The sequence below is a fragment of the Passer montanus genome, unplaced genomic scaffold, assembly GCF_014805655.1.
Source record: "Passer montanus isolate IOZ18808 unplaced genomic scaffold, ASM1480565v1 scaffold49, whole genome shotgun sequence".
Lineage (NCBI taxonomy): Eukaryota > Metazoa > Chordata > Aves > Passeriformes > Passeridae > Passer > Passer montanus.
Genome location: NW_024369818.1, coordinates 4,113,247 through 4,140,864, shown reverse-complemented (window position 1 = coordinate 4,140,864; position 27,618 = coordinate 4,113,247). Strand labels below are relative to the sequence as shown.

General features: G+C 42.4%; 1 protein-coding gene across 3 annotated transcripts; it reads left to right on the top strand.

Moving 5' to 3' along the window:
- Positions 1–6,243: 6,243 nt before the first annotated feature.
- ZNF711 (zinc finger protein 711) lies at positions 6,244–26,181 on the top strand. Of its 3 annotated transcripts, XM_039722552.1 has the most exons (10): positions 6,244–6,510; positions 10,377–10,481; positions 11,239–11,769; positions 18,883–19,041; positions 19,833–19,979; positions 20,542–20,679; positions 22,176–22,223; positions 22,724–22,867; positions 23,331–23,500; positions 23,930–26,181. In XM_039722552.1, exons 2-10 carry the CDS (start codon positions 10,403–10,405, stop codon positions 24,506–24,508), a joined length of 1,995 nt encoding a protein of 664 aa, XP_039578486.1. In that variant the 5' UTR covers positions 6,244–6,510; positions 10,377–10,402; the 3' UTR covers positions 24,509–26,181. The 3 variants fall into 3 exon arrangements, with proteins under 3 accessions (XP_039578486.1, XP_039578484.1, XP_039578485.1); XM_039722550.1 differs by having other exon boundaries at positions 23,331–26,181; XM_039722551.1 differs by having other exon boundaries at positions 6,245–6,510; positions 22,724–22,759; positions 23,331–26,181.
- The last annotated feature ends 1,437 nt before the right edge of the window (positions 26,182–27,618 follow it).

Here is a 27,618-nt window from a genome sequence, read left to right as displayed (position 1 = left end):
AAAATATTGTACTTTTTTGGTATTGCTTACTTTGAATAAAATGCTGCTGCTAAAAGTGAATATTTTTATTTACAGATGTGATTACTACAGAATAGGCTGGAAGGAGTACTGGTACATGGGCCCCAAATGTAACCACCTTTGGAACACTCTGGATTTCATTTTAGTGGCTACTCTCCCTGCAGTGGCACTGGTTATCATAGTGGTTGTAATATTTTCTGCTGTCTGCTGCTTGAAAATGCAAAAAGCTGGGTAAGTGACTCTGGGTGCACTTATAAGGAGTTTTGTACTCAAAATGGAAGTACAGCAAAAGGAGTCTGGTATTCTGGTTAATTTTTAACCCCTGGATGTTTAAAAGCACAAGGTTGCCATACTGCCAAAATACTATTTATACAATTTAAAACTAACTCAAAGCATCTTACCTGAGCACTCAGCACTTACTCAGCATTTTACCTCCTCACTCTCAGTCATTGCTTTTCTTTAGGGCTCACTAGGCAAGCTTTAAAGATTGATAAGTACATTTACTACTTAAATCCAACACCACCAAATGTGTATTTCTGATTTATTTGCTCTTAGGGATTTTTTTCCACAGGTCTAAAAAAAAAAAGAGTAAGACCGATAACCATTGACAAGAGACTTGGTGTTTAAACACCATTCCTCCCACTCTTGGGTCTCAGATATTGGCAATTTGAGCTGCTTTTTGCTTTCAACACTTTTTCCCAGTGACACCTCTCTCAAGTACACTGACAATATGGGTTTTTTCTTCTGTCACTGAGCCCCAGAAGTGTGTCACTGGCACTTGCTCTGACATAGAAAAGCTGTAATAATACCCAGCTCTTGTACAGCCATTGCCACAGGTCATTAAAGCACTGTTGAACCAATCTGCAGCACAAAAAACATCTGTCAAGACCCTCAGCATTGCTGATGCTCTGAATTCCCATTGTCCCCCCCAGGAAACAGCCAAAGCCTCCAGAAACTCCCACTGCTTCCCCCAGGAGCCAGCCCCAGCCTCCCCACAGCGGAGCACAGCAGAACCCTGCATTCAGCCCTGAATTCAGCCCAGCTGCCAGCCCGGGGCACGGGCACCGGCAGCCAGCCGGGGTAAGAGATGGCACAGGGGGCACAGCACAGCCCCAGGCCGTGAGGATCAGCACAATGCAATGGGAATAGCAAAAAAAAAAAAAAAAAGGGAATTTGAGTTTCAAGTCTCCTAGCATTTGATTTCCAAGATACTGCCAGCCCGGGGCACGGGCACCGGCAGCCAGCCGGGGTAAGAGATGGCCCAGGGGGCACAGCACAGCCCCAGGCCTTGAGGATCAGCACAGTGCAATGGGAATAGCAAAAAAAAAAAAGGGAATTTGAGTTTAAAGTCTCCTAGCATTTGATTTCCAAGATCAGCTGAATGCATGTGAGAAGGTGAAACTTTTCATCAAGGATTAAGTGAAACTAATTTGCATAGGAGAAAGCAAAGAACTAGGGATAATTTTTACAGGATGTTCAAACAACTATTTCCATTTTTGGCCAGTTAGAAGACCATCTGTAAAAAGAGATTGTGCTCTGCTGTGCCAGGTTTCTTCATTAGGCAAAATGTAGTAGAGATCAGGGCTTGAACTAGTGGGTGTCAAGAGAAAAGATGGATAAATACCATTAAAAATCAATATAAAATACAAAGAATCACTGAAAGGGAATATTTGTGTGTGTGTGTTCATTTCCTCATTTGGTACTTCACGGGATTATTTTACATATTAAGGAACACACAGTGTGTAAGAAGGAGACATTGAAGGCTGTCTGAGAAAAGGGAGAAAATAATCTAGTCTGCTACATTATTTAGTACTAAATCCATCTGTGGAGTATCAATAGCTTGGCACTGCAGCAGGTCTGAGCCTGCCTTTACCAGGAGATGGTGCTGTTCAATTTTTAACTAATTCAGAATTTAGTCCTGCTGATGCTGTTGTTCCCAAGGTGCGAATCAGACCCAATCCTGCAGTTTGGGAGAGAAGAAAACTCTTTGTAAAAGGAATCTTTTTGGGTCAGAGCTGCAGGACTTAGGGCTTTCTCACACCCCAGACTGTGAGTTGTAGCCTTGACATTGTATTTTGTAAGTGAAAAACTGGTTTATACCTTCTAACATTCTGTACCTGGAGAACTGGTTGTTCTAATTTGTTGTCATTTTGCTCTGTGTAACCACCTGATCCCCTACACACAGGATGCCTGGGCTGGACAAATTCCAAAAGTTGTACTGAAAAGAGAAGATTTTAATGATGCCTCAATCCCAAATCAAAGGCAGGATTACAGGTATGCTGCTATTTTTTGTCTTTTGTGCTCATTCTCACTTTATGCCCTGGTTTGGAGATTCCGAATGACTTTGCAGCTTTGCCAGTGGCACAGCAAGCAACAAAGGTCCAGTAAATGGCAAAGCTTTTGACTGGATTATTCACATACAAATCCTAAAATACTGCTTTATCCAGAGGCTTCTCTGGTTTTCCTCTAATCCCAGAGGCATTGATTTCATTGCTGTTTAGAACCACAGTTCCCTGCTTGTGCTTCCTCACTTGAATCCCCCTCAGCAGCAGCTGCTGCAGCTCTTGCTGCAACTTCTGCAGAGGACTTGTGTGCCAGGGTGCAGCTCAGGGAGAGCACAGCAGTCTCCTCACACGTAGCAGCCTTCTGCTGCAGAGACAGGCTGGAGCTTGCTCATGTTTTAATCCCTCAAGGAGGGCCAGTTTTTTTCAATGAAAATGTTGAAGGTGAATTTAAAACGCTTTGAAAATAATTGTAGGGATATAGAAAATTACTGTGGCATTGTTTGTTGTGAAAAGAAAATAAAAGCTTAAAGAGGCTGTTGCTTCTGTAAATTCAGTCTTCTCTGTTTGCAGGATGAGGCTTTGACAGTTAAATGAACTTAAAAGACCTTTTGGATGTTATTGCCTCAGTGCCGTGCATACAGTAGTGAGCTTTAATATTTTTATTTTTCAGTTTAAACTATCCCTTTGTGCAATTTGCAGTATATTATAAGGTTTAATAACCTTTTTCTCTTTTGCATAGTCCTGTGTATGCTCAGTCTCTAAAGACAGCAGAGCCAGCATCAGATTATTTCCCTCAGTCCCGAGCCCAGCGGGATGAGTTTGGCTATCCCAGGAAGGATTTGCCTTATCCAGTTTATCCAGAGGCGAGGCAGTACCGGGTACGTATCAATTACATCCCCCTGCATATTAATTACATACTCTGCATATTAATTACATACTCTGCATATTAATTGTATCATCCATCCTGGTACTGAATACAAATCATCACTAAATTGATGGTGTTTGTCACTAAGTAAAGATGTGAGCTAACAGAAAGCCTACAGCCACCTTTCACTGTGCAGGTGTTGTTTTCTTCAGGAATGTTACAGACCCTGCTGAAATGTTTTCAAATATTTCCAAAGCTGTTTCAGTTTGTGTGCACACAGTGGTAATGCTTTCAGTTATTTGCATGAAAATCATCTTCCAAAGCTCTTGGTGAGTGAACACTCAGAAGCAGCACATACTAAGAAAATAAATATATAAAAATGTAGTTTGATTAGTAACATTATTTTAATAGCAAGCATACTGGGGAGTGTGTGTCATGTTGCTGATTCAATTCTAATCTCTTTACAGAGATACTAAGAACAAGTGCATCCTGTATCAGAACTGTTTTGGAATGCTGCATGATCACTGGACAATCCATGTGCTGAGAGTGCAGTGAGACCCTGGTGGGACACAGAGGAAATGGCCATCCTTGTTAGAGAGCACCAACGAGGATAATTGTGAAAGAAAACCTGGTGAATCCTGCAGCACACAAGGGTCTGGCCCTGGCAGTGTGGTACAAACACACCCAAGGACTTGGCCTCTCTCTGTCCTAAGATTTACCAAATACCCACAGACCCATTCCCTTGTCACTTGTCTTTTTTGCTTTGTCTTCCTTCTGTGTTGATCCCAACAGCTGGAATGGTTTGCCTTTAAAACTGCCCTGGCTTGCTTTGTAACTTTTTTGTAAATTAGGAAAATAAATTAAGCTGTGGAAGATTGAGAACTTTGCCACTAAGTAACAAATAAAAGAGACTGAAGACTAGGATTTATTTCCTGTTTTCCAAAAGTCTGAAGCACTTCATGTTGCAATTTCCGTTAAAACATTTTCCTTAGTATTAGATAATATGTGAAACTATATGACAAAACCAGAATCTTAAGGATTTTAGAAAGGGTTTCTTGATCTTTGCTTTTCCCTCAATGTAACAAAAATGCAAAGTGGGCAAATTTCACTGGGTTTACTTCTACTGCTGCAAATTCTGTCAGAAATAAAAGAAGTGAGCCTGGTTCCCTCTTTTGTCTTCAGAAACACACAGAAATGGTGTTAGCACATCTGTTTAGAGCCCAGACTATCAGTTTAAACCATTCTGACCTCCAAAATTCAGATCCAAAGGTGTCAGAGAATTGTGTCAGTGAATTGCTTTTTTCTGTCATGTCTCAGCCTTGGTGGTGCCACAAGCTGACAGAATGCTGGTTGTTGACCTCAATCCAGCTCTGTTGCACCGACCTCAGAGCGACCACAGAATCTGAGTGTTCAATTTGATATTCCACCACTGCTCCCAAAAGGAGTAGGAGGAACAGATAAGGCAATGCTGTCAATATCCGTGGTGCTGGATATTGACAGCATTATCAGAGCTGGCTAAACTGAGCCTTTCTCACCATTTTCCCCAGTGTTCAGTTTTGTCATTACCTTTTCCAGGTATTTTCCCCCTCATTCCTTAATTGCATTGGGCAGTTTGAAATTATTTTGTTGTGAGAATATCTGTCTCTTGCTAGAGCTAAACAAAATGACTGGAATGTCCTTCCTACTGAATTTACTTTGGTGTGTGCTGTGTTATGTGGCTTTACTCTTTGTGGGTAAAATGTAAGTCTCCAAATTCTCTGCTAAGGAGGTGAAAGTCCAGGAGGATGAATCTCTTGAGAATTATAGAAGCTCCATGTCTCTCCTGTCCTGCACAGCCCAGAACTGGACACAGCACTCCAGCTGTGGTCAGCAGGGTCTCTGGGGCTGCCCCACATCAGGGTGTCCACCTTGGTCACCCACCTTGGGTTGGCCCAGCTCCCAGAGCCCAGGTGGCTCTGCCCTCTGAACCCCCAGACAGGGGCACCCCCGCCCTCCCTCGGGGAGCACTGAGCAATCCCCTCTCAGCATCTTTTCCCAGGAATCCACCTCTGCCTTTACACTTTACTTGGAAACACTCTGGCTTTGGATTCCTCTGAGGAATAGAAGACATGGAACAGGCACCAAGCATTGCCCAAGTCCTCCTTTGTGACAAAGAGTAATGCAAAGCTTCCACAAGTTGCTATGCTTGATATGAGAATGTTCATGGCTGTATCCTAACTAGTTTTATATATTAACAAACTGGTTCAACTTTGTATTTACGTGTCACGTTTAATCGGCAAGTCGGGTTTTCACGCTGGTAAGAGACCCACAAAACTGAAACTGTTGCCCGAGCCATTTAAATGTTGAGTGTTTTATTCACTGCCCTCACGGGGAGGGGTGTGTGGGGGAACTCCCCTCACTGCACCCCAAGGTGCCCGGGGCGGCGGCGGGAGCGGGGTTCCCGCACGGTCCCCTGACGCTGCCCGGGGCGGGAGCGGGGTTCCCGCACGGTGCCCTGACGGTGCCCGGGGAAGGAGCGGGGTTCCCGCACGGTCCCCTCGCGGTGCCTCGGGCAGGAGCGGGGTTCCCGCACGGTCCCCTCGCGGTGCCCGGGGCGGGAGCGGGGTTCCCGCACGGTCCCCTGACGGTGCCGGGGGCGCGGGGGGGTCTGAGGGGGCGGCGGCGGCTGCGCCTGCTCGGCGCGCGGGGGCGCGCGTGACGTGCGGGGGGAGCGGAGCGGGGCCGCGCGCGCTCGCGGCCGCCGGGCGGGCGGTGCGGGCGGGCCCGGCGGCGGAGGGGCCGCGCGGGCGGGCAGAAAATGGCGGAACACAAGATGTCGGCCGGGCCCGCGGGGCGGGGAGGCCGCGGCTCAGGGCGGCGGGACGGCGTTATCCCGGCCGGCACCGGGTTATTCCCGCCGGGACCGCGTTATCCCGGCGCTGCCCCCGCCCGCCGGCCCGCACCGCCGCGGGACACCCGCTCCTTTGTCCCCGCGCTCCCTTCGCCGCCTCCCCCCGCCCCGGCGGCACCGCGGGCGCGCCCGCGCCGGGCACGCGCGAGCGGGAGGGAGGGAGGGAGGAGGGAATGAGGGAATGAGGGAAGCGCCGGAGCCGCCGGGAAGCGCCGGGAGCCGCTGGCGCCAGCGGGCACCGGCAGCCCCGGCCCTGGGCACCGCCGGCCCGCTCTGCCCCTGGCTTTTACTACGGGAAGTTTTATTGGTGCAGCGCGTAGATGTTAATTTATTTTTTTTCTGTTTTATTTTTTTTTTATTGTTTTGTGTTAAGAGCCCTTAGCGCGTTTCAGGCGGCGAGGCAAAATCTCGTTCGCTGGTTTTGTCTGCGGCGTTTTAAATGGATTTGGAGTGTAAGTTGTGGTGCTTTCTAGGTGGACACAATAAAGGACTTTAAAATAGATATGCTGGTTTTTCATACCCAGTCTGTTCTCTGCCAAGGGTCTGTGCTGATCTGCGCGTTATTTTATTAATTGGGGCTTTCTAATTAAGATTTCTGCACAAGCAGGAATTTTCTCATTGCGTTTCTGTCAGATGCTGCATTAAAATTAGGGGCAGAAAAAAAATGAAAACCGTGTTACCAGGCGAGGATAATTTTTTTGTTCTTCAGCTTGAATGTTAAGAAATTAAATGTTTACACAGCATCTGGTTCCTATTTTTCAACGGTGTAGAAGTTTATTTATTGTTCCAGTGCTCCATGTCTGAGCCTGGTCCTTTTGGTTTCATGCAAATGTCATATGCAGCTTGTGAATAACCAAACACCAGCAGTGCATGATGTTGTGTTTTCCTTGGGAGCATGTAAACAAGATGTAAATTATTTAGAAGAAACCCACTGTTTTAAAGGAAAGATTAGGGGCTGACCATGCAATTAGGCTTCATGTGAAAATACACCACCTGAGCCTGCTGTGAATAGAGGTGTGTATAAACTGGGGAGATGTTTCACGTTTGCAGGACCACACAAAATGCATTCCTAAAGCTCCATAAACAAAGAGATGTATTTAAGCTGTAATTGGCGTTCTGTAGAAATGTTGTTTATGTTATACACATTTGAAATATGGCAACAATGCCTGGAAGCCAGGCATTGGGAGTTTCCCTGTCCCCCTGGGAACACCAATGACACCCTGTTTTTCCTGGGAAGGGTAGAAGTGCTGAGGCATTAGTTGTTATCCCTTCTCCTTAAAATGCTTTGCTGGATATCTTTGTATTTGGAGTGTTTTCTTAAGCTCTCTCTAAAATGAAAATATTCCTGTCTATTTTGTGAGACTTTCTTCAGGAAGAGTAAGCTAAAAACATCAGTGTGTATCCTGGGAACTTGCACCAGTTTTCAGTTGAATGTTAAGTGTCCTTAGGTCATTCCAAACTGCCAACCATTACCCTTGATTCTAAAATTGCCATGTGCAGAAGTAATTTACAGTTGTAGTCAGAGAGGTCAGATATCCCTTCTTCTACTCTAAAATTCATTGCTTGTCTCAGCTGAGCTCTATCTAAGGAAGAGCTTTGGCATAAAGAGCTGAAATAGATTGAAATGAACCTCAGGCTCATTAGAAAGAGAACTGTTATTTTGCAGAAAAGCAAAACCATTCCAAATACAGACATATTTTAAATATGTAACCTTGAGCCATTGCTCTGGGAGTCTCAGTGTAGGTTGCATGAAATAGTTCATTTTGGGATGTGATGATAATATGCTCTTTCCTGAGCCAAGATAGCATGCTGTAATTTAAAAAAATCAGTGAAAAAATTAATGGTATATTATAAAGTAAATATTTTATTGGCTGATGCTAAAATTTTCACTGTCTTTAAATACCCAGAGGAGAAGGGGAATTGAGAGGAAAAACTTGAGATGTTACAAGTTAGAGGAAGAGAGGAGCGGCTAAGCTTGGGATTGTGACAGGGTGTGGAATTGTGGCTTTCTGCCTGATTTCTCCCTCTCCAAAGCCGTGATTGGATCTGTCTGTGGTGCTGTGGGTGTGTTACACAGTGTACTACAGGAGGAAGCTGAGAAGAGCCACAATTAATCACTGCACTGCATTTTTTTACTGTTCCCAGTAACAAGGTTTGCCTGCACATGTGCCATGTGGAGCTGCATCATCTGCGCTGCTGCAGCCCCTGAGCAGAACCGTGGGCTCGTTCTTCCCCCAGGGTTCATTCTTCCAGCAGCAGCAGGAAGGGCTTTTCCTGCTGGCACTGCATTCCTTTAAGATCCCAAAGTTGATATAAAAAATAAATTTGTGATTGTGTGGTTGGTTCAAGTCCGTCCTTTGTCTGCAGTGAGGGTTTACAGGAACATTCTTCGTAGGGTTGGTGCAGCTTCAGTGGGGTTGTTGCCTGGGTGTCATCATCCAGCTCTGATTTTAGGGGAAGTTTAAGGGATTGCTGGTGCCATCCCATAACTTTGGTTCTTTTTCTGGTCCTGTTAACTACCAAGAAGATACTCTTTGAGTGATAATTTGCTTTCCCTGCAGAAATTTAAATTCAAATTATAGTCCTACTTTGTATTAAATTTTTCTGTGTGCCACAATACATAATATAGTTGTGCATCTAATTATCTAATCTGAAAATAAGTTCTTATTGAGAAGGAGAAAAATTCTAACCTATTCTTCCTCTAATCTCAGATTGATTAAGATACTTTTTCATATCCATTTACTCTGAAAAAAGGATTCTGTGAAAAGGCTGTGGTCAGGAAATGTTAGATATTGCTTTAATTCTGAAATAGGTAAATGAGCTATTTATGCCCTAGAGCTGCATTCTGTTTTGTACTAGCAAGGATTCTTTAGCTACAGGGAGAATTTTGAATGGCTGTGGTGGTAATTTGGGAGTGATGGAGCATTGCATTGGGGTTCTGGAGCTGGTCTGTGATCCTTCCAATGCTGAAAAAATTTGATTTTGGAGTGGAATTGAAATAGTAAAACCCTTGCCAACTTTCCTCATGGATAATGTTTGACTTTTTTTGTGTTCTTGAATTCAGACCTCTTTGGGGTGGGTCAGAGGCTTTTCCCTGTGGTTGCCATCATTGGGCTCCTTTGCTGGAGGAGCTCAGGGCTTGTGCGAGGTCCTGGCTCTTCCTGGGCCCCTTGGCTCTGCCTTGGAGGGTCTCAGATTTTGGGCACTTGTTCCTCCAGCCTGGCTGGACCTTGCCTGTGTTGGCTCCTGAGGTGGAACTCACTGCAGTGGGGTTGTCAAGTGTGCTCCACCTCAAAGTAATTGGAGTTTCCTTCATACTTTGGATTTAGATGCTGAGATTTAACAAATTCTTGTCGTGGGACACTAGTGATTTCTTTAATGAGATCTAGGACAGCAAAACCAAGGCTGGTGCTAGGAGAGGAAAGCAGCTTGCTTTGGAGACTGACCTTGGAAGATTTGTACTCCCTGCTCCTCTGCCCCACTCAGGTCATGTAGTTCTGAGCTCTGACTGCGTTCACCTCTCACAACTCCTAAAACTTCTTATTTGCTCTGGAATTCTGTTACTCCTTCTGATTCTTGGTTATGAGAGGGCAGAAAAGTACAAGATTTTAGTCTTGTGCCACAGAGATTTTTTTAGGCTTGAAATTTTTCACCTGTGAAAGCCTTGAGCTCTTTCTGATCATGTGGGTGGGTCACTTTGGTGGGTCACTTTGCCTGCACTGAGAACTTGTGTAAAGTCCTTTGGGTTGCAGCAAATTGCAAAATAATTCAGAATCCCCACATTTCAGGGTTTGGTAGCAATGCTGGAATGCTGATTTTATCCTTCTCTCTCATGTTTTATGGGAACACTGTCAAATGATAGATGCTTTCTCCTGCTCTGGGAGTGCCTTTGTGTAGCTGTACCTTGTCAAAGAGATCCAGCATCCCCAATTAAATTTACACATTAAAATTGGTTTGGAAGTGTCTTATATCCAAATTTTGAAAGAATTGGAAAAATTGATACTCCCAATACAGTGCTCCATTTTCTTCATTATAGCTCTACACATCCAGAATCACCAGTCTTGATTAATTAGTTAATGAGTCTGCAGACAGGCAGAACAGAAGCTGCTTTGTGCACAATTGCTAATATTTATTATTATGCTAAGGTAAAAAATATAAACCAAAATAGTAAAGTGAATTCTGTGAAGTGTTGCTTATGGTTTTCTTGGATTTTTGGGTAAATACTTCCCTGTGTTTGTCAGTGTAACACATCAGTCCAGTAAAGCTGATCAACACAAGGACACTGTTAAACATAAATTCTCATTTTTGTTTTTTGCAGTTGTTTGTGAATGAATTTGGCTGAATATGGATCCAGGTGGTGGAAGTCTTGGATTGCAAACACAGGAATCCAAAATGCCTCACACTATGATCATGCAAGATTTTGGTAAACATTTTAACTATTAAAAATAATGAGTAGAATCCAGGGGATGATCTTCTCAGATATTGGGAAGGACCATGTCTATACCAAGATATTTTCATTTGAATTACAACACTGAATAATGTTTATTATTTTTAAAAATTCTGATAAGAAGATTTTATTGAGTGTTTTCAAGATTAAAACTGCTGTTTGTGTGTTAAAATAGTTTACTGTGGGTTTTATGTTTATGTCTAGAAAAGTAGTCTGCAAATATGACTGGCCAGTCCAGTCTGGTAATGAAAATTCCTTGTGATGTGGCAAGTTGTTGGAAATTTTACTGTAAATGTTGCATAAAACTGAGTGTTTTTTTTTAACAAGGCCCTTGCTGCCCAAACGATGGGTCCTTTTATTGTAACAGCAGTTAATGGTTTGTTACCACACTTCCAGTGTCACGCAAGAATTCTGGGAAGGTTCACATTGCTGCTGCAATGAAATATTTCCTAACTGGGAATTAAAGAAAAAGAGACTGAATTGTAAAGTGGCCTTTAGTTTTTAACAGATCCTAAGTTTCAGACAAACTCCACATTATGTTTTGAAGTGGTGTGTTTTGTTTGCCTTAGCTTGTACAGAACAGGCTGCTTTGGACAGTGTTTATGGGGTGAAATGCAAAACACGGATGTGGAGAAGTAACAGATTTTTCCATCTGTGTTTAGCTTGCCTGTGTGATCACTCCATTCCTTAGATAAATTGTAACCACCTTCTCCTGGTTCTGGTTGTTCCCTAGTGGCTGGGATGGCTGGCACTGCCCACATCGATGGAGACCACATTGTTGTGTCCGTCCCTGAAGCTGTCCTGGTTTCTGACGTGGTCACGGATGATGGGATAACCCTGGACCATGGCTTGGCAGCTGAGGTGGTCCAGGGCCCCGACATCATCACGGAAACGGACGTCGTCACCGAGGGCGTCATCGTTCCCGACTCCGTCTTGGAGGCTGACGTTGCCATTGAGGAGGCCTTGGACACCAGCGACCACGTGCTCACCTCTGACCTGATCACAGAAACCGTGCGAGTTCCCGACCAGGTGTTTGTGGCAGACCTTGTCACGGGCCCTGAGGGACACTTGGAGCACGTGGTGCAGGACTCCGTGGCCGGGGCCGAGTCGCCCACCATGGTCTCGGAGGAGGTGCTGGTGACCAACTCGGATTCGGAGGCTGTCATCCAGGCAGCTGGCACTGTCCCCGGCTCCACCGTCACCATCAAAACCGAGGACGACGACGACGGCAAGAGCACATCTGAAGACTACCTGATGATATCTTGTAAGTGCACACAGGTAGATGGAAGCAGGAGGGAGCTTCTGGTGGGGAGAAGTTCCTGTAACTGGACTCTTGGAACGCCCAGGGGATAGGCTGGTGCCCAGTTAATTCCTGGTCTCTGGATTTGGGGGTTTTGATGCAAAATCACTGATGCAGCAAGAAAGAGAAGGACATTGATGCTGCTGAGTGAGTGGGTGTGTATGTTTGTGTTTCAGAAACTAGATATTCTAGGAAATTTAAGAAAAACACCTTGGAAAGTTAAACACTGAATTTATTTTGAATATGGCATTTTTTTCTAAAAACCACCACAGGTGTATTACAATGCTATGTAGATTCATGTAAAAATGACACACTGGGATTAATCAGGAAAATCCACTAAGAAATAGGTTTTTTAAGATCTCTAACTCAAATTTTTCTCAATATGTCCACAAAACATGGTTTGTTTAGTGTATTAAAAATTATAATAGGTATTTCATTGTCTGTTGTGCTCTTCTGGGCTGAACTTGGAAATAAGGGGTCACGTTCATTAATGGATTGGCTCATTAACACATTCCAGTTCTCACACAGCATCCAACTCCATATGATCCTGTTGATAGTAGCTGAAGTTGGCTACTGAAAGAACCTTGGGTACTTTGTGTTTCTTCAGGGCTTACATTGTACCCAAGGTACCAGTTGTTGCTGCTGCACAAGTTTGATAAAATATATTCCAAGTAATTTATTTTTTTTTACTCCTTCAGATCACTTATTGAAATGTGAGCAGGTCAAAACAGATTTTATTTAGTTAGAAGCAATATGTTAAAAAAAAGTCATTGCCAAATGTGTCAAAGTGTCAGTCTGTTCACAACAAGCTGCATTTATTAAAAATCTCATGACAGAGGACACCACTGATTCATGATTATAATGATTTCCCTCTCTTATAGCATTTATGTCCCTTATGCAAAATATATTTGGTTTTGTTCAGTACAGGATGAACAGCAATGATTTCTAAAGCTTTCCATCATTACTCTGTCACTAACAGAAGTCAAAAATAGGGGTTTTTGAAAAAGGAACTTCAAAAATGAGTCTATAAAGCAAATTAGAGCTGCTACAAAGAAAACCTTGTGTGTTTTTGTAACGAAAGGAGCACCATTTTTACAGTCAGTTGTTTCACTGAACAAATTCCTCCTTTCTGACACAGTACTTAGGATGAGTTTATTCTGTAACTGGTTATTTCCTTTGTCATTTTAAGTACAGTCATCTTTGGGACTCCTTCTGAGAGAGATGAGTGTGATTGATGCTGATGATCCTGCACTTAGACCAGAGCCTCTGAAGCTTTCAGTTACCTGATGGCCCCACGTGTGTCTGACACATTCATGGTTTTGTCAGCTGTTCTCAAGCTTGGCTTTCACAATGTTTCAAAGCCATTTTGAGACCTAGTTTTCAGCAAATTAAATTTTTATATAAGTGTAATCGTGATGTGCCTGAATAGTCACAGTTGGAAGTTACATTATTCATCTAGGAGTTTGTTTTAAGTAATCATTTATGTAAATTAAGGAAGTCATAGAATCGTGTAGGATGGGAAGGAGCTGTAAGATTATTGAGTTTAATCATTCTCCAGCACTGCCAGGGCCACCACTGACCATGTCCCCAAGGGCCACATCCACCTGGCTTTTAAATCCCATCAGGGATGGGGACTCCAGCACTGCCCTGGGCAGCTGTGCCAGCGATGCACAGCCCTTCCCAGGAAGGAATTTTTCCCAGTATCCAATCTCCACCTCCCCTGGCACAGCTCAAGGCTGTTCTGGCCTCTTGCCCACCTGGGAACCCCTGGGTTATGTCCTGCCACTGTCACCAGCACTCCCAGGGCCTTTCCCAGCCCCTCTGCCCCAGGTTGGAGCTTTCCCTGGGGCTGTTGTGACCCCAGGGCAGGACCTGGCCTGTGACCCCCACAGCTGTCCCAGCCCAGGATCCAGCCTGTCCAACTCCCCTGCAGAGCTTCCCTCCTCCAGCATCAACACTTCCAGCTCGGTGTCACCTGCAAAGCTGATCCCCTCATCTGGGTCACTGATAAAGGCCTTTGAGCTCTGTTGTGTTCCTAAGTTTTGAGCCTGTGTTGTGCTGGGGATCCAGCCTGACCCCACAAAGTGTCTGCTGTTGTGTTTTTGTCAGCAGTAATGAATCGTTTTTATGCAGCTTTTAATTTTTTTTATTGTTCAAATGTTACCCTTGGATTTGTTTTGTTTATGGAGATAATGTGTTGTGTAGAATAGATAAAGGCCTCAATTTATCAAGCAGGTCAAAATTTTTTATTTACTTACATGTATTCAATTGTCAAATGCTGTCAGTATTGTAGAAAGTTAATTTTATAATATTTCATTTGAGATGTATACATAGGACTGTTGAGCTGTTTTTATAATGTAAATGACACCAAGTCTTACTTCTAAAGAATTTCAAAATACTCAGTTGTCTTTTAATGAAATTTAGCATCTAAAAAGGGGAGACTTTACACAAAATGCCAGATATGCCCTTAGGGAATACCACAAGTTCTTCTGTGGAACACCTGTGGGAACTACCAAAATAGGACATTTTAGGGTATGGAAGTGACTGTGGAGTATTAATTTCCTTTATGCTTGTTGGGAGTTACAGCTTAAATGACAGAACCATAGAATGGGTTGGGTTGGAAGGGACTTTACTGAAAGGTGATTTTTCACCATTTTGAGATGACATTCCATATAGATACTTTGTACACTTCTGGTAATTACATTTCCTGTGTAAATATTTTTGGGCAATATTAAGCTCATCCTGATAGTTGTGTGACTATCTGTGTATGATTTTGTGATTGGAAAGTTTCACTGGAAGATTATTACCACTCTGCAGATAAATTCAGCTTTTTCAAACCATCCTTATAAGCATAGGACCTAAAAAACCTATTTTTGATCCGTTCACAACACGAATACCACGGGGTGTTCACGACTCTTTGCTTTAAGCCACCCGAACACCTCGATAAAAAGGACTTGAATCCCAAAGGCTGTGGTGGGCCCTGACCCCAGCCTTGTCAGAGTGAGATGGAGCTGGTGAGCAGCACAGGCGTGCTGCAGGGGCAGTGGGCAGTGGAGCTGAAGCCTCCCCTCTTTTGTTTTTCAGGTTTGCGATATTCAGACCCACAGCGGGTTGCCAGCCCCCGCTCCGCGTGCCGGCCCCATGCACTATTCTGGTGACCTCAAAGCCACCACTGACCCACACTGGAGCTGGCCCGGGGCTAAGGTACTGTGCCACCAACACCTCCTTTTTAGTGTCTTACACTGTTGCCTCGTTTGCTAAACATTTTAGGATTCCTACTCCTCTATTTGAACCTATGGGACTTAAGTAGATCAGACATTAGAAAAACCCGGAGAATTGTCAAAGCCTTGTGGGACTTACCTTGCCCTCGTGTTGCTGCTCTGGTGGCTGTGGCATCACCAGCATAGTGCATGTGAGGCATCACATGGATTGGGAGCTGGCAATCCACGGTGAATCTGGACATCACACACCTGAAAACAGCCAAGCCAGGTAAGTTTAACACTGGGAGTGTGCTGAGTTTTCCTTTAAAGCTTGTTCACTCAGGAGGATTCAGCATCTATTTATGGAGGTTCTCTGTTGTGTTTTTTTCGGTTTATTTTAAGGGACCAGATAATAACATGTAGTGCTTCTGGTGGGTGAGTCAGAGCTGGAAGACACTTTGATATTCCATTGACAGAAAGGAAGCAAGCATTCCCTGTTCCCCTGAGCTATCCCTGGGAAAAGCAGCAGAGAATTTAGCACTGATGGGTTGGCAGTGATTGAAGGCATCTTACTTAGACAACAGAATATTTTCATGAGCTGTTCTAAAAAGCAATAATGTTTTTGAACCTGACAAAGATTACTTGTGTTCTTTTACTTAAGTCTGTTTAAAAGGTAGATGGAAGCCATGAGTTTTACTTCAGATAAGACAGGACTTTAAGCAAAAGCAATTGCCAATTCATTGTGTTTTGTTGTATTTGAAACAAAAAGCAAGATCTTACAGAGAACAGTCTATATTGATGTCATTTTCTCAGCCCAGATGATATTTTCCAAATGTTGCTATATTACACATTTGCTGTTTTAGAAAAGTGATCCCAGAGGTCCTGGATACACAAACTTCCTGATAGGTTTCCATTTCTTTAGCTTGAATTATAAAGACTGATTTTTTTGGAAAATACACAGGATGGTTAATGGTGTAGAAGCAACCACAAATGTTAAAAATACTGTTCTGAGTTTGCCCCTCTAAAACAGAACTCTCTGTTTTCAAAAGGATATTGAAGATTTGGGAGCTTTACAGGCAATATTAAAACACTGTGTGAGTGTACATGCTCAATTCATGTTTTGGGGTTTTCTTTTGCTGAAAACATTCTTACAAAAGTTGAAAAATTTCTCATTTTTTTTCCTTCATGTAATGCTTATTGCATTGCAGTTGATGTTCCAGTAACTATCTAAAATTGTGGGATTGTTTCTTACATTATTTCACCAGCCCCATAGTGGTGCACAGTCACTGTCACATAATATTAGTTAAATAGCTGGAAATTTTTCCATAAAGAAACTTCCTATCACACATGTGGTAACTCCCCTGTTCAGCAGGAAATTGCTGTTGTTGAAGAACTTCCCGGGACAGAAATACTTATTTCTGTTAAACTGGTAACATGTTTGCTTTATAAAATACGTGAGTTTAAAAAAAAATGGTGTTGCTGGAGTTGCAGCTTTGAAAAGAACTTTATTATCACCTCCCAATTCTAAATTGGCAGGGTTTTTGGGCTTTGAAATAGTCTTTTTGGCAGTCATAGAGCTGGGTGTGTAATCCCTCCTTGTACTGGGGATTACCTCCAGTCCTTCCTGCACTCACACATGCAGTGGGAATGGTCATTGTATTAAATTAAACTTAGATTTATCATTTTCCAGAAGATGCATAAGAAAATGACAAACTTTAAAAGCCTTGCATAAAAAAAAAGTATTTAATAAATTAATATTTAGTAAATGTATGGAAGTACTTATTCCAAGATAAGGGAATTTCAGCATCTCCACTTTTCTGTCTTCTGACAGCCCCATTCTGGCAGCTTAAAAAATGCCAATTAGCAGGTGCAGTAGCACTCCCACAGGGGATATAAAAAGGTTTAATGACCTGGTGCTGGCAAAGTCGAGTGTCAGAGGAATATTCAGGCTCTCTCTTGTGGCTCACTCAATGTCTGTGCTCTGACTGTTCCCAGTGTCCTGCCAGGTCACACAAACATCAGGCAGCACGTGGCACACTCTCACTCTTTAAGGTGTTGATATTCCTAGCATTGGTTTCAGTAGATATTTAGAGAGGTTTTAAAGATTATAAAAGCAAAAACTCTCTTCCTGAGGAAATTTTTTTTCCTGGTCCATGTTGGACACTTCTTCAGCAATGGAATTAATCTGTTAGCTACCAAAAATAAAAAACCCAAACCCCACCAAACACCTAAACCAGCATTTTTTAGACATTTTCCATTGGTGTTTCAGGTTATAGAGCCTGGTGCTGATAGCAGCAAGGTTGTGGGGTCAATCCCCATATGGATCATTCACTTAAGAGTTGGACTTAAGATCTTTGTGGGTCCCTTCCAGCTCAGAATATTAATTTTCATCAAAGTACAGACTTCACAAAGGTTCTAAAACAAAACCAAATATTTACTTGTACTTTCCTACGGTTCTGTCCTCAGTAACTTCTGCACTCACCTGGTGCAGCCCAGGATTTGTGAGTAGAAATGAGGTTTCCCAGTGCTGTGAGCTGGTAGGTGTCTGTGGGAAGAGCTTAGTTTGGGGTTGCTGGGGTGGATTCCACTCCCCTGCTGCAGGAGAGGCACCTCCTTCCCACCTCCAGTGACTGCCCCAGCATTAAAGGCTCCAAGGGACTCCAGTTTAGCCCAAGGGGGTTAAAGCAGCTCTTGGGAGCAGCCACCAGTGCCTGGGAGCAGCAAACTGGGAGGGGACTGGGGAGCACTGCAGCATCCCAGGTAAGGCAGCTCCTCCCAGGAATCAGGGCTTCAGCATCCCCGTGGAGTCAGGAAGCTCTGCTGGCACCTCAGTGTTCATTTTAAGGAGTTTTTCTTTGCTTAGTGCACACATACCTTAATGTTATGTGTGCAGTAAGATGCTGTTTCCCTGGAATGTATTTCATTCAGATTTTGTCTACATTCTGTGGGATTCTCCTCTGTTTAGAGGACTTCAGTGGGTGTTCAGCACTGCACAGGTTTGGACCATCTGCTCAGGAGCTAAATTTATCCTCAGTGAGAAGTGTGTCAGTACACGTGCCAGAGAGATGCTGAGTTCAGTGCCCTCTGGGTTGGCAATTTGAGGTGTATCTGTGGTCATCTCTGTGAATGCCCTTTTTACCAAAATATGTTGCTTTTAATAGTTTGGATGTATTTTTTTCCTTTGAAATTAAATAAGCATTTTGAATGTATAAACCAAATAATCAGCGAGTGAGTTGTGTAAAGAATGAGAAGTCAATTTCTCATAGTAGTATTTGGATTTATTGTCACTGCATCTTTTAATCAGCTGTATATCATGCATTAATCTTCATTAATGAATGTATGTTTTCAACTGATAAAGTGGATAAAATCATCATTTCTTTGAGGAAGAAGATACAGATTTTTGATGCATACTTCTTTAGCTGGGAATATACTCCAGTCATCACACTCCTCAAGAGTTACAACCACTAAATTTTAGTCACTATGCATCAGAGTGAAACATTTGAGAACTCTTAGACTCTAACAGGCAATTCTGGGTTAATTTTTAATGCTTTTGTATAGATGTTTAATTTTAATTATTGATAAATTTTTGCTTTCTATGAGTAATAATTTCAGCCATAACCAGTTACCTCATTACCTTTGATGACAAGCTCCCTCTTGTGTCCTTTATTCTGTAATTCCTGCTGTGTTTCCTGAGTTGCAATAAAATACTGAACCTCTGGAATCTCTTAAGTTTCTTGAGATGAGCTGCTTTTAAAGGCTGCTTATGAATACAAACCTTTCCTGTGCATGGGGAGAATAGTGGAGAAAATCATGCTACTGATTACTTTGACTTCTAAAAATGTGTTTGAACCTCATTATTGTTCTCCTCTCTTTGCAGTGGATGATGTTGGAGAGAAGTTGGACCATATAGGAAGCACTCCCTTGAAGATCAGTACCGAGGTAGCAAATGATGATGTTGCTAAAGATGATGGCTTTGGTTCAGAAGTTATCAAAGTCTACATATTTAAAGCTGAAGCTGAAGATGATGTTGAAATAGGTACCTTGAAATCCTATTTATTCTTTCAGTAGTGTGAAGTGTTTCAGGGTCTTTGTGTTTGTTCTTCATTGCACATAATCCAGTGACTGGAGTGTTCTGTAGAATGTGACATTTGTGGAGGCTGCCCAGATGCACAAATGCTGGGTATGGATTAGTCTCGAGTTCTTTTTTGATTAGCTGGGCTATTTTCAGGCAGCCAAAGCCCAAGTGTACAAGTGGTTGTGTGTCTGCAGCTGTTTTTTCAGCTGCTGCTTTTCTTTGACTTTGCAAGACACAAGAGTGTCAGCACAGCAGAGCCTCTGGAGTGGATCCCTTTTGTGGGTGGGAGCCTTTGGTGGTCTTTGCAGAGAGAGGGGAGGAATTCTGGGGCTGCAGGTGAACCAAGGGACTCAGAATTCTCTGCACTTCCCTCTCCCCACAGACAGACCAGCAATCCCTGTGCTCTGAGGGGATGCACAACTCACCTGTGTCTGTTCCTGAAAGAGCAGAATCCCCCTCTTGGCTGTTCTTGGAGCTGAAACCTTTAGATCATTCCCAGGCTCTGTTCCCAAATACACTTTGCTCCTCTGGGGCTGGGCTCAGTCTCCAGGGACAGAAGGGACAGACTGCTCGTGCAGCACCAGGGACAGCCAAAATGTGATGGCCGAGAAGTAATTCCCAGCAGGGCTGTTCTCTGAGCTGCTCTCAGGGAGGTGGTCCCAGCAAGTCAAAAAAATATTTGGATCTGAAATTAATCTTACCAGTGGCTTTGTTCACATTGACTTAATGTGTGTAACTTCTTTTTGTTCGAGGTGGGACAGAAATTGTCACTGAGAGTGACTTTCACAATGGCCATTCTGTAGCTGGAGTCATTGAACAAGGAGGTGTTGGGAGAATGCAGCGAGAAAAAATGGTTTACATGGCTGTTAAGGACTCTTCTCAGGAAGATGAAGATATTAGTAAGCATAATAAGAAACATTCTTGTTTCTCATGCTTGTTTGTACACCCATATAACCATCATTCTCAAGGACATTTTTAATTATTTTCTGATGGATTCTTCAGCCTGAAGTAGTAGAAAGCTCATCTTCCCCAAAAATGAAAAGCAGGCTATAATTAAAGTGATGTGGATAATGCACTTTGTCCATACTGTGTGCAATCATTTCATTATTTATATTAAATTTAACATGTCCATGGATGAAGTTAATGAGGGTAGTCAAACTTCTTATTTTTCTATTTTCCTACTGTGAATTAAGCAGCTTTCTGACAAAGTGGCAAATGTCATCAGTTGCAAGTTCATGAGTTTGTCTATTGGAAATTTTGTGGGCATTTGTTTTGGATTAGTATTTATTGATACATGTTTTCTCTCTTTAAGGAATATCTGAATAAGCAATGATCCCCTAAATGCCAAAGGAAGAAAACTAATTTATAATGGATATCAATCAGAGCGAGAGCAAATTAAATGAAGGAAAAGTTAGGACAGGCAAAATAAAATTAAAGGTTTATTCTCCTCCCTTCATCCAGGCTGTGCTGAAATAGCAGATGAAGTTTATATGGAAGTTATTGTAGGGGAAGAAGAAGCCACATCCCTTCCAGACACCCAGCTGGAGGACTCTGGCGTGAATAAAACCTTTGTCCCTGTTGCTTGGGCTGCTGCTTACGGTAGGAACCTGTGCTTCTTTCCTGAAAATCCCTGCCATTATTTCCTCCCTCATCCAGCTGCCAGCATCTCTGGGATGACCTCACCTTGTTCTTGGGGTTTGGAAACAGCTCCTGATCTCTGCCATGCAGTGATTGCTGTGTGTTGGGTTTCATGGAGTAGAAAGGAAAGCTTGTTAGAAGTTTGATTTTGTTTCAGATCCCAGCTCAAATGTACAGAGTATGTGGGGTTTGATGCTTAATGTTGAAGATCTTAGACAACAAGAACAGGCCTTAAGTATTTTACATTAGGAGCGGGAAGGGGGAAAGACTGGAGGACTCTGGCGTGAATAAAACCTTTGTCCCTGTTGCTTGGGCTGCTGCTTACGGTAGGAACCTGTGCTTCTTTCCTGAAAATCCCTGCCATTATTTCCTCCCTCATCCAGCTGCCAGCATCTCTGGGATGACCTCACCTTGTTCTTGGGGTTTGGAAACAGCTCCTGATCTCTGCCATGCAGTGATTGCTGTGTGTTGGGTTTCATGGAGTAGAAAGGAAAGCTTGTTAGAAGTTTGATTTTGTTTCAGATCCCAGCTCAAATGTACAGAGTATGTGGGGTTTGATGCTTAATGTTGAAGATCTTAAACAACAAGAACAGCCTTAAGTATTTTACATTAGGAGGGGGAAGGGGGAAAGACTTTAAAAAGGGAATAGTAGGAATAAATGTGTAAATATGTTCCTAATAATTTCAGTTTATAGACATGTTTTAAACTTGTTAGTCCTTCAGGTGAGAAACAAAAAAGTGATTTGTTTTCAAATAGTATAAGTGTCTTAGGATATATTGTGACTTCTGTCTATTCTTTTGTATAATTTCCTTGGATTTTGGTGTGTTAAATGTTTGTTAAGAGCATGTCAAGTTTTCCATAGTTTCTGTTACAATTAATTAAGCAAGGTAGTGAAAATTCCTTGGTGTGTTAAGGAGAGCCCAACAGCTGGGCTGGTAAAGTACTTTAGAACCACAGAGCTTTGGCACATAGCAGCAAATATTTCCAGTGCAAAATCAGAAATGTGCTCCTGAGGTACTCCTTGTGCATCTCCAAATCTCCATTGTGCTGAGAGGCTGATAAGGGCCAAGCCCTCTTATCTGCCTCCTTCCACTCCAGGCAGATAGCATGCTTCCATCTCAGGAGCAAAGTGTGCATTTCAGATAACCTCTGCATTGCTATCTGAGGGGATAGATGAGGTTAAATTTTGCAGAAACCAGCATATTAATAATGGAAAGCAGGAGAGCCAGCAGGGTAAGCATGCAAACACTGATGGGGTGGATATTAACTCCTCTCAGAGATGGGATTTTGGTTCCTGAGACTCATGATTACACAACACCGAGCTGCACATCTCCACGTGGATGGTGTTAACCTGTTACTTATTAGCTAAGTTAGTTTTCTCTCATTATCAGGCTTTCAAAAGCAGCATCTTTAAAAATAAAATTATTTTATAATGACTAAAATACCATTTTCTGCAGGAGATGAAAGAAGGCTTCCCCGAAGATACGAAGATGGTCAAGCGGCAGGTGAGAACCTTTAACAGCACTAAAACTGTCTTTGAAAGAGCAAATATTTCTGTGTTAGTGCTCCTAATCAGAGATGCAAAGAATGAGCCATAAATTAGATACTGAAGGACTCCACAGTCTTTCTCTGTTGTTTTGAATGAAAACAATTCTAGATGTCTGTAGGCCTTCAGAGGGGGTGGGGAAGTTGGGAGGCACTGCCAAGTTTTTAATGTAGTTTTGCAGACAGAAAATAGATAATGCAGTTGTGAAAACAAGTTAAATAAAAGTCATGGAATATAATTAGAAATGAATCAGTGTTTAAACAATCATACCCTTGACTTTTGCTGGAAAAGATAGATAGGGGTTCCCATTAGCACACTACTTTTAAATGTATATTGCTGTAGAGGAATGGGCAATGCTTGTTTTTAGTAAGTAGATAATGCTGCTGTGCAATTCCAGTCGTCAGTCCCAAAGAAACAAGTTGTTTAAGGTTTTTTATGGTGTCTAATTTTTGTTTCTAGGAAATAACTTGGATACACGATTAGAAAACAAAAACGGTAATGCAACACAGTACCTGCAGATTTGTGATAGCATTAGCACTAATAGAGTGCTCAAACAAAAAACCAAGAAAAGGAGGAGAGGAGAGGCCAGGCAATGGCAAACAGGTAAACACTGGATGGTTACGGTATTGTCACGGAGTGCCACTTACTCCTGTCCTATTCCTTTTCTCTTTTTTAAGCTGATGCAGAATTAAAAGCTATAAATGATGATTTGCGTATTTCCTGTGTCCTTCCCCCCTCCAGTTCTGTGCCTAGAAAATGTCATATTTTGCTATTCAGAGTCAGTACACCCAGGGCTGATGCAATTCATTGGAATGTTGCAAGCTATTAAAAAGTACCCATGGCTATATTCAGTGCACATGTGATATTCCTGATCTGTTTGAGCAGTTTCTAAAACAGAACTATATAAACTATAGGTGCTGTGGATTGGTTGTTTTTAAACTACTGAGCCACTCTCTCTCTGCTGCAAGTGTAAGTGCATGAATCTGAACAGCACTTGGCTGATTTAAAACTTCTTAATCAGTAAATGTGTTTCCTTCATAACTTGTTTTTGTTTGTTCAAAAACAGCTGTTATAATAGGTCCTGATGGACAGCCCTTAACAGTTTACCCTTGTCATATTTGTGGGAAAAAATTTAAATCCAGAGGATTCTTGAAAAGGCATATGAAGAACCATCCCGATCATATGATCAAGAAGAAATACCAGTGTACAGACTGTGACTTTACAACTAACAAAAAAGTAAGTTTCCACAATCATCTGGAAAGCCATAAACTTATAAATAAAGTTGATAAAACGCACGAGTTTACAGAGTACACGAGAAGATACAGAGAGGCGAGCCCGTTGAGTTCCAATAAACTCATCCTGAGGGACAAGGAGCCCAAGCTCCACAAGTGCAAATATTGTGACTATGAGACTGCAGAGCAGGGGCTGCTCAACAGGCACCTGCTGGCAGTCCATAGCAAGAACTTCCCTCATGTGTGCGTGGAGTGTGGGAAGGGCTTCCGCCACCCCTCGGAGCTGAAAAAGCACATGAGGACCCACACGGGGGAAAAGCCATACCAGTGTCAGCACTGCGTGTTCAGGTGCGCTGACCAGTCCAACCTGAAAACTCACATCAAAACCAAACACGGCACCGACCTGCCCTTTAAATGTGAGCACTGTCCCCAGGCCTTCGCTGACGAGAAGGAGCTGCAGCAGCACACCGAGCTCTTCCAAGGGCATAAGACTCACCAGTGTCCCCACTGTGACCACAAGAGCACCAACTCCAGTGACCTGAAGCGACACATCATTTCAGTGCACACCAAGGATTTTCCCCACAAGTGTGAGGTGTGTGAGAAAGGCTTCCACCGGCCCTCGGAGCTCAAAAAGCATAGCGAGACCCATAAAGGGAAAAAGATCCACCAGTGTAGGCACTGTGACTTCAAAACCTCCGACCCTTTTGTGCTCAGTGGGCACATCCTCTCCGTTCACACCAAGGACCTGCCTTTTAAATGCAAAAGGTGTAAAAGGGGCTTCAGGCAGCAGAACGAACTGAAGAAGCACATGAAGACCCACAGTGGCAGGAAGGTGTACCAGTGCCAGTACTGTGAGTACAGCACCACGGACGCGTCGGGCTTTAAGCGCCACGTCATCTCCATCCACACCAAAGACTACCCCCACAGGTGTGAGTTCTGCAAAAAGGGCTTCCGCAGGCCCTCCGAGAAAAATCAGCACATAATGAGGCACCACAAAGAGGCCATAATGTGATAGGTGAGCTCCAGCAGTGTAGAAACTGTGATATGCTAATTGGGGAAAAAAATAAATCTCACGAACTGTTTCTCCTGGTTTCAAAGCTTGATATTAAACCATAACTTTACATTCTTTGTATTAAAAGTCTTAAAAAGTATTAGGGTTGGCAGGGGATCTCATAGCCCTATGATTGTTGCTGATCAGAACCTAAAGAGCACTAGAGAATGCAGAGGATGGATGAATGTCTTACATTTGCAGAAAGATGGATGAATGTCTCCAAGTGAACAGTATTTGCCATGGCTGGGTCTGGAGGACAGGGCAGAGCTGATTGTGTGAGCCATTCTGTCAGTCCCAACGTGTGTCTCCAGTGTGGAAACAGATCCCTGGTGGGGTGAGCTACAGAAGGTTTGCAAAGGAGCCCCCTCTTCACTTCTTGTGCAGTTTGGGACAGGGAGTTTTAGTCAGACACTTCATCACAACGTTTTCAATTGTGCCTAGAAATTGAATTCCAGAACTGGTGAAATTCGGGGTGGGGGGGTGTCCTTGTTCGGTTTGGTTTGGGTTTTTGTTTTAAACATTTCATAGGGAAACTTTTTGGTTTCCTTTATTAGTTTAGGTCCAAGAAGCATTTTTTTACTGGTTTTCAAAGCTGCTAACCTATTTTATTGCAGGATATGATGTTTAAAATAGAACATTATGTTATGGTCTCAGAGGTGGTGTTCTGGTGCTAGGGTTAAAGATGTATATGTATATAATTTCCCTTTTTTTATCTGAAACTACAGTTGAATGTTGTTCAGTATGGCACATATAACAAAATTAACTTTGAATTTGACTTTTTTTTTTTAAGGATAAAAATGGATGCAGCTCATAGTGTTGTGACTCAACACTAATTTTTTTTCCTCGCTACTTTAAAGTCTTCTCTAAAAAGAATATTAAAAACAGTTGAAAACTGTAGGGGTTTTTTAATTAAAATTCAAAGTACTTAGAGGTTCTTTAGGGCAGTGTTCTTAGCAGGTATGACAGTTACTGTCCTACCTCCTAATATGAAATTTTCCATATAGACGTAAAATTGCACCTTTTAATCGATTCTTTTAAAAAAAGATCTATACCATGCTATAAACATGCATTTTCAATCTGTAAGAAAGTATATATGCAGTATTTAACCAGAAAAACCTGCTGCCACTAGAGTTTGGAGGTGGATCTTGAGTTTACAGTGTATACATTTAAAATATGCATCCCTTTAAAAATGCTTTGTGTTAGCATGCTGCAAATCCAATGGCGCTTATATAACGAGCTGGTCTAGGGCTATTTAATGAAAAACCTGGTCATAAATGTTATGCATATAATGTGTATTTTTTACTTTTTTTAGTTGCTTCATGTTTGCACACAGCTGTTCACATGAGAAATTGTAACTTCATGCTATATTGTGGCTTTGTGTTCCAGATAATGTTCATATTTTGTTTTTGCACCAGATGAGAATCAGTTCCTTGAGAATAAATTTTTTTTATATTTCTAAACTTCAGAAAGTGAAAATTTGGGAAATCTCTTAGACAAATAAGTGTTTTATGTGGCTGTAAAAAATGATGTACACGCTGTAAAATAAGATTGTCACTGTTCTGTGGGATTATTATTTCTAAATGTGTTACTCATCGTAACGGGCATACAATAAAACGCATCTCTTGCACTCCAGATTTTTTTGGAGTTTCCTTTTCATTTATGGTGTTTAGCAAAGTCCCTTTCTCTGTAAAATCACCTGATATTTTTAATTGCATTATTCACTAATTAATATGTAATCACATTTCAAGTAAACAGGTTACTGCAGGTCTCTTTATCAGACTGTTGAGGAGAGAACATTGGGTTTGATTTAACCCTTTAGACTTACAGGTAATGTATTTGTGTTTGTTTTGCTTATTTCTAAAATAATTATCAAGTCTGGTACTGACATTCCTTTGAATTTTTTTTTCCTTTAAGAGAACAAAAAAACTTCTCACATATTTTGGGAAAAAAGAGGTAGGTTTTTATCTTATTACCGTGTAATAACAGCTTGCAGAATGAAATGCTAAAAATGCTGCTATCCTAAATTCCCTCTCTTTTTAGAATACTTGGATTGCAACATCACTAACAGATTAAAAAACTGAAGAAGAGCATGTGCTATTAAATGAACCCTTCGTCGAGGATTTCCAACAGGCTTTGAGCCACTGAACTCGTAGGTTTTGCACAAAGAGCAGAAATTAAGCAGACAGGAATTAATTCATCTGGGTTTTGTTGCTGCTTTTCCTTGCATGCCCAGCAGTCAGAAGGGAAAAAATCTTAGAGATTTAAGACATGACAATGTCAGTGCTTTGTTCCTGAATGTTATGTTGAATACAGGAGTTTCTTCACCTGAAGATGATCCCAGACTCTGCCCATGGCTGTGCTGGCTCATTTTTCCACTCTACAGATGGACCAAATAATCAGGTAATTGATTGTTCTGTATCAAAGCAGGAGGTTGGTTTCTGCTCTTGACATAAGATTTTACTAGGAATGGTGTTTTAAATCTTCTGAAATTGAAGGATAAAGTGGCACCTGAGTCCTCAGCAGTTTGAGGAACAGTTCCCAAATCCTTCTCAATGCCCTCTCCCAGTAAATATTTGAGAGCTGTGACAGGTCAGGGGTGCTTGAGCAAGCAGAGCCTCCCAAAGGTGTGCAGGGCTTGCTCTGAAATGTCAGATATGTTTGGTGCAGCTTTTTATTGGGCTGACAGGTGCAGTTAAAGGTGATTCACATCCTGATCATCAGCTATGTTTGTCTTTCCTCAGGTTTCAACTGCCCACAATTAAAGGCAATAAATTAGAGAGAAAATGAGGAAGAGCTGCAGCAGAACTCTGGAGGTAAAGGTGAGGTACTGGGTGTGGGCTGGTGGCTGCTGGAGCTGTCAGGGACTTCCCAGCCAGGGCTCTCTGGCTTTTATTTTACAGCTGAGACAGAGAAACTTCAATACTGCAGAAAGGTCAGTCAAAACAAAGACAGTTTTTTCCTTTTCAGTGCAAAACAAGACTCTGCATTCTGGCGGATAAAGACAGGGCAGAATGTATATTGTAATTATATAAAGTAAATAGTGTCTGACTTCTAATTTGTTCCTACAAAAA

Coding starts and splice junctions, on each gene's coding strand:
- ZNF711 (XM_039722550.1), top strand. CDS start 10,403: ATGGATCCAGGTGGTGGAAGTCTTGGATTGCAAACACAGGAATCCAAA. Junction 10,482..11,238: donor TATGATCATGCAAGATTTTG/GTAAACATTTTA, acceptor GTTGTTCCCTAG/TGGCTGGGATGGCTGGCACT. Junction 19,980..20,541: donor TCAGGAAGATGAAGATATTA/GTAAGCATAATA, acceptor CCCTTCATCCAG/GCTGTGCTGAAATAGCAGAT.